At 46.6% G+C, this 19,059-nt stretch overlaps 1 protein-coding gene across 4 annotated transcripts in view; it reads left to right on the forward strand.

Moving 5' to 3' along the window:
- VSTM4 (V-set and transmembrane domain containing 4) overlaps positions 1 to 19,059 on the forward strand; it is a 119,925-nt gene that overhangs the window by 33,288 nt on the left and 67,578 nt on the right. For all 4 annotated transcript variants that reach the window (XR_015767115.1, XM_028098496.1, XM_028098495.2 and 1 more), the window contains exons 4-5: positions 9,428 to 9,496; positions 18,424 to 18,531. Coding sequence is in view for 3 of the 4 variants with exons in the window: in XM_028098496.1 (XP_027954297.1) it covers positions 9,428 to 9,496; positions 18,424 to 18,531 (177 nt within the window). In the remaining variant the exon portion in view is untranslated. The remainder of the gene's footprint in view (positions 1 to 9,427; positions 9,497 to 18,423; positions 18,532 to 19,059) is intronic.

Here is a 19,059-nt window from a genome sequence, read left to right on the forward strand (position 1 = left end):
CATATCTGTGCGCAGATATATAGACCTGGCCTGGTGTTGTATCTGGAGAGGACACAACAAGGAAATCAGAATGGAAATGAGAGAGTATAAGCAGAGGTTTGGGTTACTGCCCAATGGGGACATGAAGCTGCTTGGTGAGGTCTTAAGGGATGGCAGCTTTAATTCCCCAGACCTCATAAAAAGTTATCCTTGGTGGCTTTTCAGCCCAGGCCTGCCACCCACAAACTCAGAGGCAGACTGATACTCTGAGCCAAAATGAATCTGCATACTTTCAGATGGAGACGTCTTCATTAACAGTGAAAATGCTAATAATAGAAGCAATTTGCAAAGGCTGTCTCCCGCAATTTAATCAGTATCTCAGTCTGACCCCAAATAACATATTTTAATAAGCCAAATGGCTATCTGACTTAAGATTATATAAATAAGCTTTAAATGTGGGGAGTGAACAAAGCAAACAGAAAACTCTGCTACCCTAAAAGTATTTGGGGGCAAAGATGAAATTTTAATTTCTTATTTAACTACTTAACTCCAAAATGTTAGAGGGAATTTAATAATTGGATCTGAAAGTACTACCACAGGGAACCCATATTTCAAGTTTCAGGGGAAGAAATTAAATAATTCCCTTTTCTCTGGAGACACAGAGCAGATAATTAGGAGTGAGATTTACTAAACATTTAGTGCTACTGCTTAATTAAGCAAGCACACATCATGATGTTGAAAGTATCAACAGGTCCAGATCCTCAAAGGGAACAAATTGACAACAGGAGTGTAATTTAAACTACACTTGACACAATTCTTCAGTGTGCCTACCCTCACTCCAACTGCCATGGTCTTGGAAGAGTTTAAGAGACTGAAATCAAGCTGAGCAAACATGTATTAAGCCCCGGTTTATAAGCCTGTTATCACTGTGCCTACCTTAAAGAGAGGGACGGGTGGGGAGGTCTGATCCCCAGCCTCTCCGGGCCCCAGCCTCTCAGTCTGGAGGAGGGGACATGTAGATACGAGATGGATGGATCTGACTTGATGAAGCTGGCTGCATGTTTGTGGGTGGTGAGGGTCAGAGGGGGGCAGTGGTAAGAGCCAAGGCTGGCATGGTGGACCTGGCCAGGGACCTTGACTCCAGGGACCTGCCAGATTCTTCTGAAATGTATCCTCATACCTGACACAGGGCATGGTACAGAGAAGGGCTCACTGATTTTTTTTTTTTTTTTTTTTTTAAGAAAGAATGAATGAGTGACCCAGGCTCTTTGGTAAAATGCCATTTTAATTAATGGCAACAAGGAGTGGAAGGTGGTAGTGAGCAGATATATAGACCTGGCCTGGCGTTGTATCTGGAGAGGGCCAGTTCCCAAGCCCTCCATTTCAGCATTTCCTGATGGCTTTTTGGGGGCATACACAAGGCCTTTGTATTCTGTAGCAGATTCCATCTCGCAAGGCAACTTTTTTTTCCAACTGTCTTGTCATAATGGGAAGTCTATTTAATCTGGGTTTTTTGTTTGTTTGTGTGCTCTTTTGCTTTCCTTTGTGTTTTAGAATTTGTCTTAACAGTGGATGCGAAAGAAAAGAGTGGCTTGAAATAGACACAACTGGAACTTTTCCGTTTCTCATCAGCTGCTCCCTGTAGGTCACTGGGAGGTCTTATTCACATGCATGGCTTTGTCTCAGCCCCAAGAGAGACTGCCTTTGGCCCGAATCTTGGAGACACAGGGGGAAGTGAAGCAATAGGGTGAACTTCCGAGGCTCAGAGACAGAGAAAGTCTCTGTGTGTCCCTGGGGCTGCCGTTGCCTTCCCTGAGAACGCTGATCCTGTTATAAATAGTGGTGACACAGCTACATTTTTAAGTTTTTTCCTTGGGAAACTGTCCCATCATTGAATAAGAAGGGACGGTGAACCAAGTATATTCATTTTTGAATTTGCAGCAAAATGTTGACTCCTCTTTATTTTCTTTAAGGACCTTTCCTTGTACGTACTCCATGTCACCAACCTCTTCTGGTCTCCTTCGATTTTTCCCTCCTATTGATCTGTGCAAGATGCTGCCTAAGGAAACTGAGGCAGGGCGGTGTCTGCCATCTGGATTCCTACAGCCCCTGGGTGCAAATCAGAGAGACCTACATGCCAGGGACCAGGGCTTTCAATGGCTGCCCCTCTCATTTCAACTCCAGTGAACTTAAGAACTGTCTTCTGCTTAAGATCCTGGGACTTCCTGCCTCCATCCTATAATGAACTAAGAACTCAGAGGCCATAGGATTAATCACAGCCGGGAACCAGTTCTTCCCGGACAGCAGACCCAGAGTACATTAAGTCCTAGGCCAGAACTTTGCAGAGAAGTCAGGCTTGATGGCCTGGTGTACTGGTGTATTCCCACTGCTTTGGAAGCAGGGCTTCCAGATGAAGGGGGGTGGCTGGGTAGACAGGTCTCTCCCTGGCCTCTCTTCCCAGCCTTCCAGAATGTAACAGTGTTGTCATCCCAGGACCAGGTTCTTTTGGGAGGTCTTGACCCACCAGTACCAATGCTCATGCTCATTCCGTTCATTTGTTCTTTCAAAGTAACCGTGACTTACAATGGGCCAAGAAGGATTCTGGGAAGTGAAGAAGACGGTGAGTCCCAGCTGTCACCTTCCCGTCAGCTGGGGGTGGTGGATAACGGACAAGATGAAGGAGTGAGGCACAGTGATGCTTTCTAAGACAACACGTTGTGCAGGGAGAGAGGGCATGAAATCCCAGGTCATCATTGGAGGACGGTGTCTCTCACTCAAATTCTCTCCAGTTTGCAAGTTGGAGTCAGCGGCTTGGAGAGACACATCAATTGTTATAGATGGTCTACTCTTTAGAAAGTAACTTCCTTGAAAACTGTGTTCTTTTGTCCTAAGACACGCTATTTAAAGGGGCCTGTTTGGAGTTTTTTGTAAACAACACTCATGCTATTGCTTACTCCTTAGGTTTTGCTGTTTCTTTTTTCCCTGGATGAAACGGAAAGAGGCATTGTTTGAGTTTCAAGCCCTGGACCCTGCCCTGGACTGGACGAGGGATTGAGGCCCAGGGTCTGGCTCCTCGTGACTTGAATCTCCTCTCCCACATGTCCTTGGACTCGTGCTCACCTCTCTACTAAGAGTGTGTGAGGCGAGGCTTCTTTGAGTGGAGTACGGAGACCCTGAGCCTCAGGCTTTCCTGAATGATGCACTCCCCAATCATGCGCATTCCCAAGCCCTCCCCAGATTTCTCTTCAGAAGCTCAGGGGTGATGCCTGGGAAATTTCATTTTAGCGAGAGTCCCAATGAGTTCCACTACACACCAAAGTTTTAGAAATCTTGGTCTTTGGGCACTAAATAAAGGTCACACCCTCTCTGATTAAAATCTGCGTAATCTGGGAGAACACTTTAGCCCAGCCTGTCGAGCAGTGGGAATAGAAAGGCAAAGGTATGTCCCTGAACTCAGGCTGGCCTTTCTCATGTCCCTGCGGCCTCCTCAGGCCTCTGGCTCTGCTGGGGCCCCCTCTACACCTCTCTCCATCAACATCTGCATTCCAGAAGGCTTTCCATATCAGAAATGTGCTGTGCACCTTCCTTTGGATGTAACCGATGGTTGCAATTTAAACTCCTTTAATTGTAGGATCTTTTGTTAAAGAAACTGGGTACACAGAGGAGCAGATGAGAAAGAGTTTTGGAAGAAAGGGAGCCTTTCCAAGGCCCCTAAAAATCGTCAGCCACCTGTTCTGTGGATGATGGGGTCAGCGCAGGTCCAGAGAAGGGTGTCAGTATGATCTGTGAAAAGGAGACCAGTAGGGAATGGGAGGCCCCTCAGCCTGGAGGGCACTGTCCCGGTCTCAGGTAAACTCCCGGGACACAGTCTGTCACTGCCTGTGAAACACGCTCTCCCCGAGGGAGTTGGCAGGACATTCTGTCCAAGTTAGGAATCAAGCCTCTCTGTTTTCACACCTTTTTGCGTGGTGGTTTCCCCACGGATCTCATCCCAGGGGGCTTGACCAAGATTCTTTCTTTCCAAACTGCTTTTTCCAGACACGAAGCTGATAGGATCAATTTGTCTGGGGGCCTCTGGGCTGCATTCTTCCAGACCGTTTGGGATCCTGCAGCCACTTTGAACCAGTTCTTCCCAGAGGGGCCCCAGACAGGGTGGATCTCGCAACTTGCCCCTTTGAGATTCATCTGATTCTGCTGTCTTGGGTAGAGGCCCCCAGACAGCCTGCAGCTCCATCAGCTGGGCCCCAACCTTCACCGGAAGGTCACACGGGTTCTGCCTACTGGGCACCAGGGTCTCAAGAAATTATAAAGCAGTCAGCAGGTAAGTTGATGACTTAGCTTTGAGTGCTCTTTACTTGTTTTCTCTACTGTGAGTGCAAACCAATCAATAAATGGGCCTAGGAGTCAGACAGAGATAAAAATGCCCACTTTATTCCAGATGAAACTGTACTAAGAAAAGTGGTTTAGTGGTGAGGCCTGATTGGACTTCTTTTTGCTTTCCTGATCAGTTGCACTTACCCTCCTCGGGACCCTCCCCCAGGCCCAGCATGGTGGTCCGGGGCCCCACACCTCATGGGTGGAGGTGGTCCTTGCAGGGAGGATGGAAGAGGAGAGTGCACATGAGTGGCCACAGGCGGGGCCCCCAGGCAGGGTTGGCATCCCTCCCAGCAGCTGGGGTCATGAGACCTCCCCGAGGGGGTGCACACTGCCCATCCCCTCATCAGCTACTTGCTGAGAGCCCAGTCTCAGCGTGTACAAGACAGAGGCTGCCTTGAGCAGGGGCTCCGCCACATTCCTCTCACCCAGAGAGGGGCAGTGTGTCAGAAGCTCCCCTGGATCAGGGACTGCTCCCCAACCCCCTTGCCTGGGGGAGTAGGAGGGTGCGTGGATGTGGGAGACGAGGGAGGGTCAGACAGGGATACTCAAGTAGCATACTCCCTTCTGGGAAGGGACAGAGGTGCTATGCTTCCTCCCGGTCTTGGAAACCCAGCACAGAGGACGAGCCCCCATCCCTCCTGCATGACCCTAACAAGACAGCCCATTAGTTAAAAGGCTGTCTGCACGTGAATTCCTAATCTTTGAGGGATTATGGTGGGAACCCCCCCAGTCATAGGTAGCTATTAGAAGGTAAGGACTTCGAGCTCCCCTGAGCTGATGCTTAGGAAAAGGCAGCTCTTTGGGTCTGAAAGGCTGCTTATTACCTTCCTTCTCGTTGTCTGAGAGTCCAGCCGGATCACCAGGTGAGGCAAATGCAGTTGAAAGAGGGGACAGATACATGGAATCTCGTTTAAAAGGCTGCAGTCTTCTGATGGCTAAATTTATCGGAAACCATTATAAATGCTCTGTGATCAAGAAACTTGCATTTTATTTCTGAAAGTCTTTATCAACATGAATAATCTGCGGTTGGAAAATTTGCCACTCTTTCCTTGGTGAAACAGAATGTTTCCTTGAAACATTTTCTCCTCCTCCATATCTACCCTGCAGTGGCCTCTTCTACTCAGTGTCTCCAGGTTGGCCGCTATAAATTCATGTCTGCCCTGTGCAGCCATCATTCCGTGAAGGAGTGGCACTAATCAAGTCGGCAACCCACTGCTTGTCCACTACAAAGCCCTTCTATCCACCTGGCCATGTCCCACACTGTGTTTCCTTACAGTGGGTGGACTCAGACACAGGGCTTGATGATGTATGAAATTCACCTTGAAGATAGCAGGGGACTAGCAGCCGAAACAGGATAGTTGCGACAAAACCTTGGAAAAATTTCTGAAGCTCTGAAAGAGTCCGTGGAACAGATAAAGTTATGACTGGTATTGCTAATCATATGCAAACAGAGTTGCTGCATTTTCCCATAAAATAGTTGCACTGGGGGGAAATGAGGAACATCCATTAATTTATTGCTTAGAGCCCTGTTAACTTAGGATCCTTAGTTTGTTGGCTCTTTCAATGCATGTCTCCATAAGTTGGTTAGGGAGACCTTGTTATCTTGTATCCCAGATAAGGCAAAGCCATTGTTAGTGACTACATCAAGGGCCCACAATTTCAGAAAAGAAAAAATGAAAAATGAAGAAAAAGTTATCTGAAGGCACCTGCCTCTGCTAGGGTGATAGCAGCCCCTTTGAGCTGTAGCCGTTTAGCGACAAGGACAAGAAAACCTTTCTTGTGGACCATTTGGATGACTGAAGAGTCACCCAGTGAAACAAAGGGCTGTCAGCAAAGGACCATGCTGGAATTAGGTGCGGGAATTAGAGCAGTGAAGAAAATAGACAAAAATCCCTTTTCTTATGGAGCTAACATCGTTGCAGATAAAAATGGCTTATTTGGTCTCAGGCACTTTTCTAAGCACTTCACATATATTAACCCATTTGACTCTCACACATCCCATAAGAGTAGGCACTTACCATCCCTATTTGTGAAACTAAGGAACTGGGAAATCAAGCACCTTGCCCAAAGTTACCCAACCAGTAAATGGCAACTTTTTTTTTTTTTTTTTAACCCGGTATGTATTAGTGCATCTCAAACTTTAAAGTTCATATGACTGACCCAGGGTATCTGGTTTAAAAGCAGGTTCTGATCCAGTAGGTCTGGCTTGGGGACCCTGTGATTCTGCACTTCTGAAAGGCCCCCAGGTGACACTGCACTGCTGGGCTGTGGGCCACATTTGGAGTGGGAAGGCTGTGGATGATGATGGGCACGCTCGATCTCCTGAAAACTCAGGTCCTTGGAGATAATCTATTTTTCCTTTCTGTATTGTCTTCATTGGGTCTCTTTATGGTTATCCTAGCCTAGGCTCAATTAGTTGAAGCTATGAAAGACCTTTCAAGCTAACTCAGAAGAAAGGTAGGGATAGTTTAAGGATATGGAGCTCATAGAATGCAAGGATAGCAGCCACATTACATCAGCCCTCTTGGGGCCTAGAGCTCCAGCAAGATCAAGTCCTCAGCTCCATGAATCCTCTCACTTCCAGTTTCCCCTTGGGGGTTCTGCCCCTGCTCCGTTCCACTTGCCGGTTTTTCCAACATGGCTGCCGCCTGGAAGTCCACAGGCTCTTTCAGCCCCAGGGCCCACAACAACCATATATACTGTGTTTCTTAGTTTCAGTTCTTGAAGGAAGAATCTGATTGATTGCTCTGGCAGTCAGCTGTGGGTGGGGAAATTAAGCAGAACTGATGATGGGCAAATTGTGTGGCTTATCGAATATTCCATGCAAGACCAAGAGCTCATTCCTGGAGGGCCAGACTGCATACTTTGTGGGGCGCTCAGAAAGAAATGGATTATCCATTTATTTACTAGGCACTTACCAGTTGCTAAACAGTCTACCAAGGGATGGGGATATAGAGGTAGAAGAAATATTTTAAGGAATTTAGGTTCCAGTGGGAGAGTTCTTCAGTAGTGGCAGACCAGCTTATAGCAGACCAAAGCCTGCCTTCTGAGAAAAATTAGAAATCGGAAAAAAAAATCTGCATCTCACCTGTAATAATTAACATATTTACATATCATACATACATTTGTATTACATAATTATATATATTTTAGCTATCCTAATTTTTCTCTGAAGGACTATCCAGATAGAGCGTAGGGAAGTTAGTGACCCCAATTGTTGGAGACACTTAACTCTTTAAGAAATTCAACCAAACTTAAGCAGCACTAGTTAAGAGAAGCTATGCAGAAAGTATCAATCAGGATGCCTAGGAGGCAAGCAGAACTTTTGGCAATTTTAACAATTGGAAGGGCCCTGTTTAATACTCTAGGCTTCTCACTGAGGATCCCTGAAGTTAGGGTAAACCTGAGATAGTCCAGACCATATAAAACTGAAACCCAGACTCTAGGCAGTTAAAATCCTGATTGGATTAGATGTTCATCCCTCTACTTTAACTTGTTACCAGGAAAATTAAAAAAAAAAAAATTTAAGATTTTATTTTTAAGTAAAAAATGTTTAAGATCTTATTTTTAACTAATCTCTACACCCAATGTGGGGCTCGAACTCACAGCCCTGAGATGAAGAGTTGCACACTCTACCCACTGACCCTGACAGGCACCCCGGAAAATAAAATTTTGCCTAGCTTCTCTAAGGTTTTCTATATACAATGTCTGGCATTCAATTAAAAAAAGTGTTAAGACATAGCAAGGGACAGGATCAAAAGCAAAGGCAGGTTAAGAGAAACAGGTCAATGAGTGATGCAGATATGAAAGTTATCAGGCACATGCATTAAAATACTATGATTAATATGGTTTCAAAATTAGGTGACAAGCTGGAGAAATTCATCTGGGAGCTGGGATATATAAACACGAATAAATTAATTAAATATCAAAAAGGATTAATAGATGGGTTTATCAGATGGGAAGACCGGCGATCTGCAAGATGGATCAATAAGAAATACCCAGTATAAGGCCTAGAGAAGTAAAAAGATGGAAAATTCAGATTGAAATTCATGACAATATAATACAAAAGTTTTTGGGAGGGACAGTAAATAGAGTTAAAGTTTCAGACGATCTCTGCCATATGCCTTACCTCTCATACTGATACAATCTCCATTCCCACCTCCTTTATCTTTCTATTCAGGTGCTAGATTCTCTTCTCTAGAACTCTCCAGTGTGGTAGCCATGGACCACAGGTGGCTATATACATTTAAATTAAAATAAAATTAAAAATTCAATTCCTCAGGTCCACGTGGACTAGCCACATTTCACATTCTCAAGTAGACGCAGGTGTCCATTTCCTTCATCCTGGAAGTTCTATAGGGCAGTAATCTCATTCCTTGACATTTTGCTTTTTTTGGTCAGCTTAATCAGGTGTACTGAAATGTATGCCTACTGCACAGAACTTTTCCATGGTTCCAACCTCTTCCGTGTAACATTCAAGGTTTTGCACTGTGTAGCTTAGTTCTGTTTCCCTGACTGTTGAAAGCAGGCACAATAAGTTCAGTGATCAGCTACTGACTAAAAGTGGGCAAAATAATCTCAAAATCAGATCCTTCCTGCTGTGTGTGTATCTGGCATGGAGTGGTGCTCAAAGCACAGACCCTGAGCCGTTAGATGACTTCAGGCTCCTCTCTCTAGAGGTACCCGGCAAGTGCACCATACTTAGAAAGATATCCACTAAAATGGTCAAATAAATGTTTTGGTTTTTGGAATTCCCACTGCGGAACTCTTTAGTTGGCAAGTATGTGGGGCAAGCGGGACTTCTACTGTACTGAGTCCCAGCTTTGCCATTTATTAGCTTTTAAACAAAGACAACCTACTTTCCCCCCCACTAGTGTCTCAAGTGTTATGTGTCAGGCATTGTACCTCTCCCTCATGTGTGAGTTGTGATAATTAAATGTGGTTTTGCAAATGGGAAAATTGCTCTATAAATGTAAGTGCCACACCATATGGCATTATTTTGGATCACAGTGTGAGCCGGGTCCATAAACTACTGTACTTCATGCTCTGCCATTTCTTTTTTGTCTTACAGTGATTTCCCTCAAAGCTTCTGAAGATTCATCCGTTGAGAAAAAGAAAGAGACCTGGGCATTTTTTGAAGGTAGACCTTGCATGTTTCTTTATTATAAGATGTCCCTCCCTCGCTTTTAGATAATAGGAAGGGAATAGAATGGGAAGAAAATATAACCGAACTCAAGGGGGTCACCACTTGGGGTACACCAAATTGAACACAACCCAAGGAAAATACTGAAAGCTAAGGACTTTTTATTACTTGGGTTACAAGTTAGGAGACAGGGAGATAGTTCTCTAAGCACCGTCTCCCCATGGGGTTAGTACAGGAAGCTTTTACTCAGTGTGTTAGGGGCTGATGCAGGGACCTGCCATCGGTACTTTTGGTTCAGTTGCGCATGCCTCGCATGTCAGCATGCTAGTGCATACCTCATACGTTCTAAAAAATGGCAGGACATTCTGTCCATAGGAAGTGATGTTAGTATAATGAGCTAAAGGTAACTTCAGGTCAGCTCACGGGGGGCTTCTGTGCAGGTCCTCAGCTCCAGCCTGGCTCACGCTGGCACCCATGGGGGCTGTTAGGAGAGACACACCTAGTAAGGGGATCTCAGGTGAAACACCCAGTTGGGCATCTCCTTGGCTGGAACTGTTGGTTCTCTGTGAAATGAAACACATTCCTTCTTTGCTTTTGTCCCTTCCCTTCCCACTTTCTGCTGATAGCTTCCATCCCTCTTATTTGAGTAACTTCCTATTGCATTTTAGCCAACAAAAGGACCCTGACTTCTTGGCTCAGTTGGTTAAGCATCGAATCTTGACTATTTCGGCTCAGGTCTTGATCTCAGGGTAGTGAGATCGAGCCCCATATTGGGCTTAGCCCAGAGTCTGCTTGTCCTTCTCCCTTCCCCTCTGCCCCTCACCCACTTGTGCTCTCTCTCTCTTTTTCTTAAATAAGTAAGTAAAATCTTTCGAAAAACCCAAAAAACTATATATTTATACATATAAAAAACCCCCAAAACTATATTAAAAAAGCTATATATTTATATATATATATTCCCAGGGTGGGACTTCCTGGTGGTATCAGCCCATGGGTTTTGAAAGAGTAGAGGACAAATCTCCAATCTGTATAATTTGGGGTGGTTTTGTTTTGCTCCAGAATTCCTACTCTTAAGTGATTTAGGGAGGGATCTTCAAGTCATGTGAAAATGAAATGTACACCTACTGTGACAAATTTTATCTCTGGTTTCTTATAGAGTTTGTTCTAGAAATAGTTCTAGAAATAGTTTGAGAAGCTTCAGCAAGTGATTTTCAACCCATGTTGGAAGCCCCTGGGGAGCTTTAAAAACACTGATACCTGGACCACAGCTCTGGACATTCTGATAGAGCTGGAACTTGTTAAAAGCTCTCCAGGTGACCCCAGCAGCAGCCCTGGCTGGTCCCAGATGAGCCGCTGCAGCAGAAACATTACCTGGGAGCCCGATACAAAGGCACAGTGTTGGGCCCTCCCCTCACTTACAGGATCAGAAACATTAGGAGTAGTGCCCAGCAGTCTGGGTTTTCACAAGACCTCGGGGGTGGGGGGGGTGCGGGGGCGATCCTGCCGCACTCAGATTGGGGCCTTGGAGCAATGATTCTCTGCAGGTGGTTGTGCCCCTCCAGGGCGCACGTGCCAGTGTGTGGAGGATACATTTTTGGTTGCTGTAACTAGGCTTTTGATGCTCCTGGCCTCTACTGGATAGAGGCCAGGGGTGCTGTTAAATGTCCTAACAATGCACAGGTCAGCTCCCCACAACAAGTAAGTTATCTGGCCCCAAATGTCTAGAGTGCCGGGGTTGAAAAACCTTGCCTTACTGAGAGTGACGAAAGTTCACAGGAATTATTATCGCAAAGTAGGTGAGGATTATGACCAGAAGCAATGAAAGAATGTACTTGGTGAGTTCTTAGGCAGAGCCTTTAGTCAGTGAAAAACTGATGAATGTTAAAAGGTGAGATCAGGAAACTGTGAAGGGTTACACTTAGTGAAGGCATGGCATTTATGGATGATGAATCCCCTTGCCGAACAGATCTAGGGAGATGTGTGTGCCCTGGAGGCTTCCCCTCACCTTTAGTTAACTCACAGATGTGGTGGAAGGAGATCGTGCCCCATGGGGGGAGACGGGCACTTGGATCCAAACCTACCCCTTCCAATAGCCAGTTAAAAGCAGTGGATGGAGGCACTTTCCTTCTTAGAAAAATATAATCATGATTGTGAACATTGTTTGCAAACCAGACAGTGTCACTCAGGACGTTGGGATTCATTGTTTTGCCATTAAACATTTTCTTTGTCAGATTTCACTTTCATTCAGTAGAGATTCCTTGTATCCCCTGCCTTTTCTTATTCAGGCTTTGTGGCTGTCTTTTTATTTAATGACCCTCTCCCAGTGCAATAATCCCCAGCTCCTTCCCTCAGCCTTTCATTCAGGGAATGCCTATTTATTAGCAAGGAGATGAAAGCGACTTTACTCCTCATGGAGTGAAACAATAGAAAAAACAATTGATTTACCCCATGTTTCTGGGAGCTGCCCCATGGCCCAGAACCCTACGGTGGGGGAGAAGTATGGAGACATCCAGGGCATCCCTAAGGTAGGTCACTGGCAGCTGTCACGGCTTTCCTGGGGGGTTGTTAGTAACCCGCATTCTGCGCTCCTCACCGAGAACCTGATTATTGCCTTTAGGAAGGGAGCAAAACATTTGTATTGGGGCCCAGGGTGTTTCCCTAGTGCAAATGGTCTAAGGACTGTATTTGGAAATAATCCATGGTACAGGGGCGCCTGGGTGGCTCAGTCGGTTAAGCACCTGCCTTTGGCTCAGGTCATGATTTCGGGGTCCTGGGGTGGAGCCCTGCTTTGGGCTCCCTGCTCAGCGGGGAGTCTGCTTCTCCCTCTGCCCCTCCCCCTGCTCGTGCACTCTGTCTCTCAAATAAACAAATAAAATCTTAAAAAAAAAAAATACCCGTGGTACAAAAAACAAGACTCCATATATTTGGAAATATGGCAGCATGTGGTCCCAACATGCCTTGCAGCATCATCAGCATGTCTAAAACAAGTGTATAATTAATAGTGGTTTATACTTCGCATGTAGCTGTCAACTATCAGGGTCACTCTCCACCTGGCTCTCTACACAAAATCCGTAGCCCAGCGTGGGCTTGCTTCTCAACACAGAGACTTAGGTCCCTTCAGACGAGAATTGGAGTCCTCACTATGTCTAATGCCTCAGAGCAGCTGTTTCCAGAGAGTTCTTTCCCCGGGATTCCGGCAGCAGTGGCCGTGTGTTTTGCTTTCTTAACCCAGCCACGGTGTCGGCGAGGTCAGGGGTACGGATGAAACTCCCTGGCGCCTGATCCCGAGCCTTTGCCCTTTTGTTCCTGGATGGGACAGCTGCAGCAGGGCCTGCGGAGGGATGGCCGTCCCCCTGGGGCTCCGCTCAGCTGACCACATGCCCGCGGCACAAAACCCAGCATTGTCGGGCCTCTTGGTGAAATGCTGGAGTGAGTTAAAATCCCTCAGGACCATTGCTCAGGTATTTCTCCCCGAGCAAGATGATACTACAAGCTGGATTAAAAAAAAAAAAAAAAAAAAAGCCTGCAGTTTGTCACGTAGATCTGAGATCCTGGTGTTTGCATTTTCCCTGGAAGAGTAGAGGACTGACATGGACTTTCTCGAGTCAGTGGTCTGGGAGAGTTGCTTCCTTCAGTGTGCGGAGGTATGCTGGGGCCACCCGGCTTCCAAGCAGCGCGGAATATCCCAGCTGGCCTCCGGGTTGCCCAGCAACAGGTGCTGCCTGCCCTGTGGTGGGCCTGGTGTTCTGGGAGTGGGGAGCTGACACAAGCTCACTGTGCCGCCCTCCTCCCCCCCCCCCCCCCCCCCGCCGTCTTGGCCTCCCTGCCGCTTGAGTGTCACTCCAGCCTGCCGCCCGGCCATCTACTTCAAGGAGGCCTCGGCTGGGGCAGCTGGGGTGGCTGGGGTGGTGGGGGGTGACATTTTCTGCATGGCGGCTTGCAGCTGAGCCTAAAAGTGACATTGGTGCCTTTGGAAGTCCGATGGCAGAAGACAAAGCTGCACATGAGTTTGAGGAACATAACAAGATTTTTAGAATGATTTTGAGGATGCAGGTATATGAGGTGTTTTAAAAAAACTAACCCCAGATTGGGTTAAGTACAGAGGTTTTTGTTCAGTTTGGATCTGAAGGCTTGGATTCAGCCTCCAGACAAGCATTGTTGGCCCGGTGTGGTCTGAATTTTAAAACCTCTGAGCCAACATTTATAATTAGAGAGGTGTGTGCAAGGAGGTTGAGGGAAGGGCGGAGATAAGGCAGCATGGGGCTGGCTTCCAGGCGGAGGACAGCTGTCTGGAGCAGAGTCGCGGCCGCCTCTGCTGGGCAGAGCGCAGCTTTACTCTAGGGCTCGCCCGGCGGCAAGGCAGTGCTCGATCTAGGTGTTTCTGACCCTGGCTTAAATGGCTCAGTGTTCTACCTCTGTTTGCAGAGAAAATCGGGGAGGTGGTTTCAGTGTTTTGAGCCGCTAAAACAGGGCAATTGTCTTTATGCAGCCACAGGAACTCTCGGAACAGAGGGAAAAAATTGGAACATTGGGGTCCTGGGTGCTGCCCCATCCGGAAACTCAGAAGTTCTGTTTGAGCTTTTCTCCTCCGGCAAGGTGACCCTTGCTCAGGTTCCTGTAGCTTCAGGAACACAACAGAGAGCAGGCGCAGTTGCTCCCAGGCCTGTGGGGATGCGCACACAGGCAGCTGGTGCCTGCCGGCCAGTGTCCCCAACCCGTGAGCCTGTGTGCTTGGCTGTGTAGCTGAGCCTTCCGGACTGGCCAGATGTTTTATGGTCTGCAGCTGGGGCTGCCTGTGGAGAGCCCCCTCTGTGCCACATGGTAGAGGCTGTGATCTGAAACCAGAGCGTGGACCTCTCGGAGCCCCTCGCCTCCTGCTGGGGCACAGCGGGCCACAGATGCCTACCGTGTGCTTCTGGGGACGCTTGTGGGAGATTCGCACCACGACCTTGTCCCTGCTTGATTGCCACAGTTTCCAAACCAAGGAAAGGGCTCCAATGAGGAGGGAGCTCGTGGAGGACACTGCTCTGCTCCAGTGGTCCAGAAACTTCATTCAGTGAGACGGTTTGTCTCTCCAACAAAGAATGAGACTGAAGCCAGATGGCCCTTGCTGTTTTGGTCCTGGGGCCAGCATCTTTGGAGTCCCTTGGAGGCAGATGTTGTGTCCTCTTGCCCCACGTCTGCGTGCCTGGCAACAGGACTGCATTATTTGCCATTATCTCGTGCCAGACAGAAATGGCTACGCAGTTCTGGTCCTGGAGCAGTTCGCTCAACTGCATGTAAATCTGGGACTGGCCCTATGTTCTCTGTGTTCTGGCCCATGCCGTGTCCTGTCATGAATCTTGGTCTGTGACCCCTGTTCTAGCTTTCAGAGTTTTGTTTAAATGGAGACCCCAGCCCCTAGCTCTGACCATTCAGAGCTCTCACCAGGTGAATCTGCAAAGCCCACGTGTCTGAGACACAGATGTCTATACAGAAGGGGAGTTTTGATTTTTGTGGTAGGAGAGGGTTTCCGCTGTCTCAAACTCCACACATGCCACTGAACTCCTCGACCCCTGTAATCTGGCTCGGCCCCCACCATCCCACAGAATTGGCTTTCCCCCAGGACTTTTCCAGTAGCTTCTGAGCAGGAAAACCCAGTGGATGTTTTCCGGCAGCACTTGATGCTATTAAAGAATCTTTTCTTACACCATCTACTCTCTTGGCTTCTAGAACTCTGAACTTCAGTCTTCCTCTGCTTCTGTGACTGACTCCCAGCTCTCTCTGTAGCAGACTCTTCCTACCCACCTTCCTCCTCCCTTAAATATTAGGGCAGGTGTTCCCTTCACCTGCAGCCTTATCCTACTGTGCTTTCTACTTCTTTTACTTTTAATGCAGGCTCCTAAGTTCCATGAACAGAAGCCTTCTCAGACTAACTTAGGCAAAAATGTTGACTGAGCCTAAGACCATGGGAGGACCCCGTGGACTCTGGGTCAGAGACTACACTGAGCCTCCTGGGGTGTGAGCCAGGGAAGAGAGAGTTGAAAGGAACCTGAGATGTCTGATTCTATCCCATCCCGCCTCTTCCTCTCTCATTGACTGCAGCCTCACCTGCGTCTCTAGCTCACTGTGGAAGCCAGCCCCCCCGCCGCTCCCAGCATGCTGCTTTTTCCGTTTGGACCCTTAACTAACTGCTTCTCCAGGTCCCAAGGGCTTTACAAAGGTGCATTCCTGTTGACTCAACAATTGCACTTTTAGGGACTTCATCTTAAAAACCTAATATGAGAGGTGCATTAAGCTTTGAGTTTGTGAATGCTCATCATACTCATTTATTATAGGGAGCAGTTAGAAACACTTTGAGTGGCCAGTAATAAGGTCCCATGAAGCCACTTATATTAATCTGATACATTTTTTTCACTCTGTTTCTCTCTGTTTTTATTCTTTCTATATATTTTTGCATTTTCTGTGTTTTTTTAAATATGACTCAGCACAGAGCCCCAGTCCTCTTTGAAGCTCCTTGTGACCTCCTCAGGCCAGTTGAGTTCCTTCTCTGTGTGTTTCTAGTACTGGGCGCACACTTCTATTGTCGCAAATGCCATACTGCTCTCTGATTTCTTGATGAGACTTTTAAACATCCATTGTTATATTTCTTGTACTTAGGAGAGTGCTGAACATGGCTGATAAGAACTGCCTGTTGGTTCAAGAAATTTAAGTCAGTAGAAAAACATTTTTGCTAAGCTCAAACATCTGTAGCTTTTTGCTGCAGAAAAGGATAAAATGAGGCGTTTGGCTTCCCTTTCCCTTTCTGAGCAGTCAGCATTTTACCAGTCAGACTGGTGATGAGGTTGATCATTGGAGTTTAAGAAATGGATGTATGTTGTTATGGGCTCAAGGTTGATGTCCCCCCCCCCAATTCATATGTTGAAATCCTAACCCCTAATATGACTGTATTAGGAGATGGGGCCTTTGGGAAGTGATTATGTCATGAGAGTGGAGCCCTCATGAATGGGATTATTTGCCCTTATAAGACGAGACCCCGTAAGAGCTTGCTTGGTCTCTCTCTGTTCTCTGCCATGTGAGGATACCAAGAGAAAATGTCCCCAAACCAGGAAGAGAACTCCTACCAGATACCGGTTCTGCCAGCACCTTGTTCCTGTGAGAAGTATATGTTTATTGTTTAAACTGCTCAGTCGATGGTATTTTGTTATTGCAGCCCAAATTGACTGAGACATATGTGATCATGGTTTAACTTAGAAAAATTATTGGGAGTTGTAGATTAACATGTACTTCTGAGAAATGTTACAGGGATCCCTTGTACCCATTTGTGCCCTTAACCCAATTTCTCCCCATTGTAACATCTTGCAAAACTCTAGTACAACATGGTAACCAGGATGTTGACATTGATAGAGCCAAGATACAGAACATTCCCATCCCCACAAGGGTTTCTTATAGCCAAACCCATGTTCCCCCCATCAGCTACTGCCTCTTTAACCTCTGGCAATCACTAATCTGTTCTCCATTTCTGTAATTTTGTCATTTCAAGAACGTTCTGTAAATAAAGTCATACAGTATGTAGCCTTCTGGGAGCTCTTCCCCCCTCTCCCCCCACATACACACTTAGCATCATTGTTTGGAAGTTCCAGATTGCTGCATCACTAAGTAGTATTCCATGGTGTGTATGGACCACAGTTTGTTGAGCCATTCACCTCCTGAAGGACATCTGGACAGTTTCCAGTTTCGGGCTACTGTAAATAAAGCTGCTATTTTGTGTGAACTGAAGTTTTCATTTCTCTGGGACAAATGCCCCAGAGTGCAGTTGCTGAGTTGAAGGGTATTTGTAGATGTATCTTTTAAGAAACTGTTTTCTGGAGTGGCTGTACCATTTTATATTCTCACCAGCAATGCCGAGTGACCCAGTTTACTCATTTCCTTCCTGGTATTTGGTATTGTCGCTATTTTTTATTTTATTTGTTCTGATGGGTGTGTGAGATAGCTCAGTGTGGTTTAAATTTGCATTTCTCAAATGGCTAAGGAGGTTGAACATCTTCTCATGAACTTATTTGCCACCTGTATATTCTCTTTAGTGAAATATCTCTGTTTCTGCTCATTTTCTAGTAGGATTGGTTGTCTATTTTTTTACTGTTAAGTTTTGAGAGTTCTTTATATTTTACATACTAGTCCTTTGTTGGATATACAGTTACAAATATTTCCTCCCCGTCTGTAGCTTGTCTTTTCATTCTCTTCTTATGGGTGTTCCCAAAACAAAAGGTTTTAATTTTGATGAAATCAAATTGATCAAGTTTTCTTTATAGGGATGATGCTTTCAGTGTCAAGTATAAAAAAGTATCTGCTTTTGGAGCCTGGGTGGCTCAGTCGGTTAAGCATCTGCCTTCGGGGCGCCTGGGTGGCTCAGTTGGTTAAGTAACTGCCTTCGGCTCAGGTCATGATCCTGGAGTCCCGGGATCGAGTCCCACATTGGGCTCCTTGCTCAGCAGGGAGTCTGCGTCTCTCCCTCTGACCCTCTTCCCTCTCGTGATCTCTATCTCTCATTCTCTCTCTCTCAAATAAATAAATAAAATCTTAAAAAAAAAAAAAAGCATCTGCCTTCGGCTCAGGTCCAGGGATTGAGTCCTGAGTTGGGCTCCTTGCTCAGCAGAGAGCCTGTTTCTCCCTCTGCCTGCCACTCCCCCTGCTTGTGCTCTTGTGCTCTCTCTCTGACAAATAAATGAAGTCCTTAAAAAATATATTTATAAAAATAAATTCTTTGCTTAATCCTGGATCCCAAAGATTTTTCTCCTATATTTTCCCCCAAAGTTTATATTTTTTACTTAAGCTTGTGGTTTATTTTGAGTTAATTTTTGGTAATGTATGAAGTTTATCTTACTTGGTACCTCTCCTCGGATGTGGCTCGTCCTGACAACGCCCCACTGTGTCCTTGCCTTCAGATCTCTACATATATGCTGTGCTCGTGTGCTGTGTGGGGATCCTCAGTGTCGTCCTCTTCACCCTGACCATCATCTGGCAGTCTGTATTTAGCAAGAGGAGAGCCAGAGGTAAGAGAACCAATAAGTCATGTCTGGAGTGGGAGCACAGCCGAACCACAGACAGGCGGAAGATGCTGGGCAAAGTATAACCTTGTTTGAAAAATGCATCGTGAGTCAGGGATTATGTCCCTGTGACTGGTGAGTACAGCGAGTGAGGAGATGTGTCTCCCTTGGACTCTGCTAAAATCAGCTGTGCCCACGTTGAAATTTCTCTTTTTCTCAAATCCCATCCTTCTGCGGTCTCTGGGGGCAGCGGGGGGCGGCTTACCTCTCATTCGCCCAGACGGGGCTGTGGAGTCAGATGAACCTGATTTTGATTCGGGCTCTGCCGCAGAAGACTGATTTTAGACGTGTTCCTTAGCCACCCTGAACTTCAAGGTCCTCATCTATGAAACGAACTGGGGTGGACCCTGCCTCCCTCAGATTGCATGTGCTTATGAGTGTTCATTATTTACTTACAGTACCAGCGTGGCGCCAGGCAGGCAGGCAGGGTCAGGAAGGCTCCGCCCACCCGGAGGGGTCACTTCCATCTCCTTT

Source organism: Eumetopias jubatus, unplaced genomic scaffold, assembly GCF_037043125.1.
Source record: "Eumetopias jubatus isolate StellerSeaLion01/CBP00866 unplaced genomic scaffold, mEumJub1_p1.0 scaffold_17, whole genome shotgun sequence".
Taxonomy (NCBI): domain Eukaryota; kingdom Metazoa; phylum Chordata; class Mammalia; order Carnivora; family Otariidae; genus Eumetopias; species Eumetopias jubatus.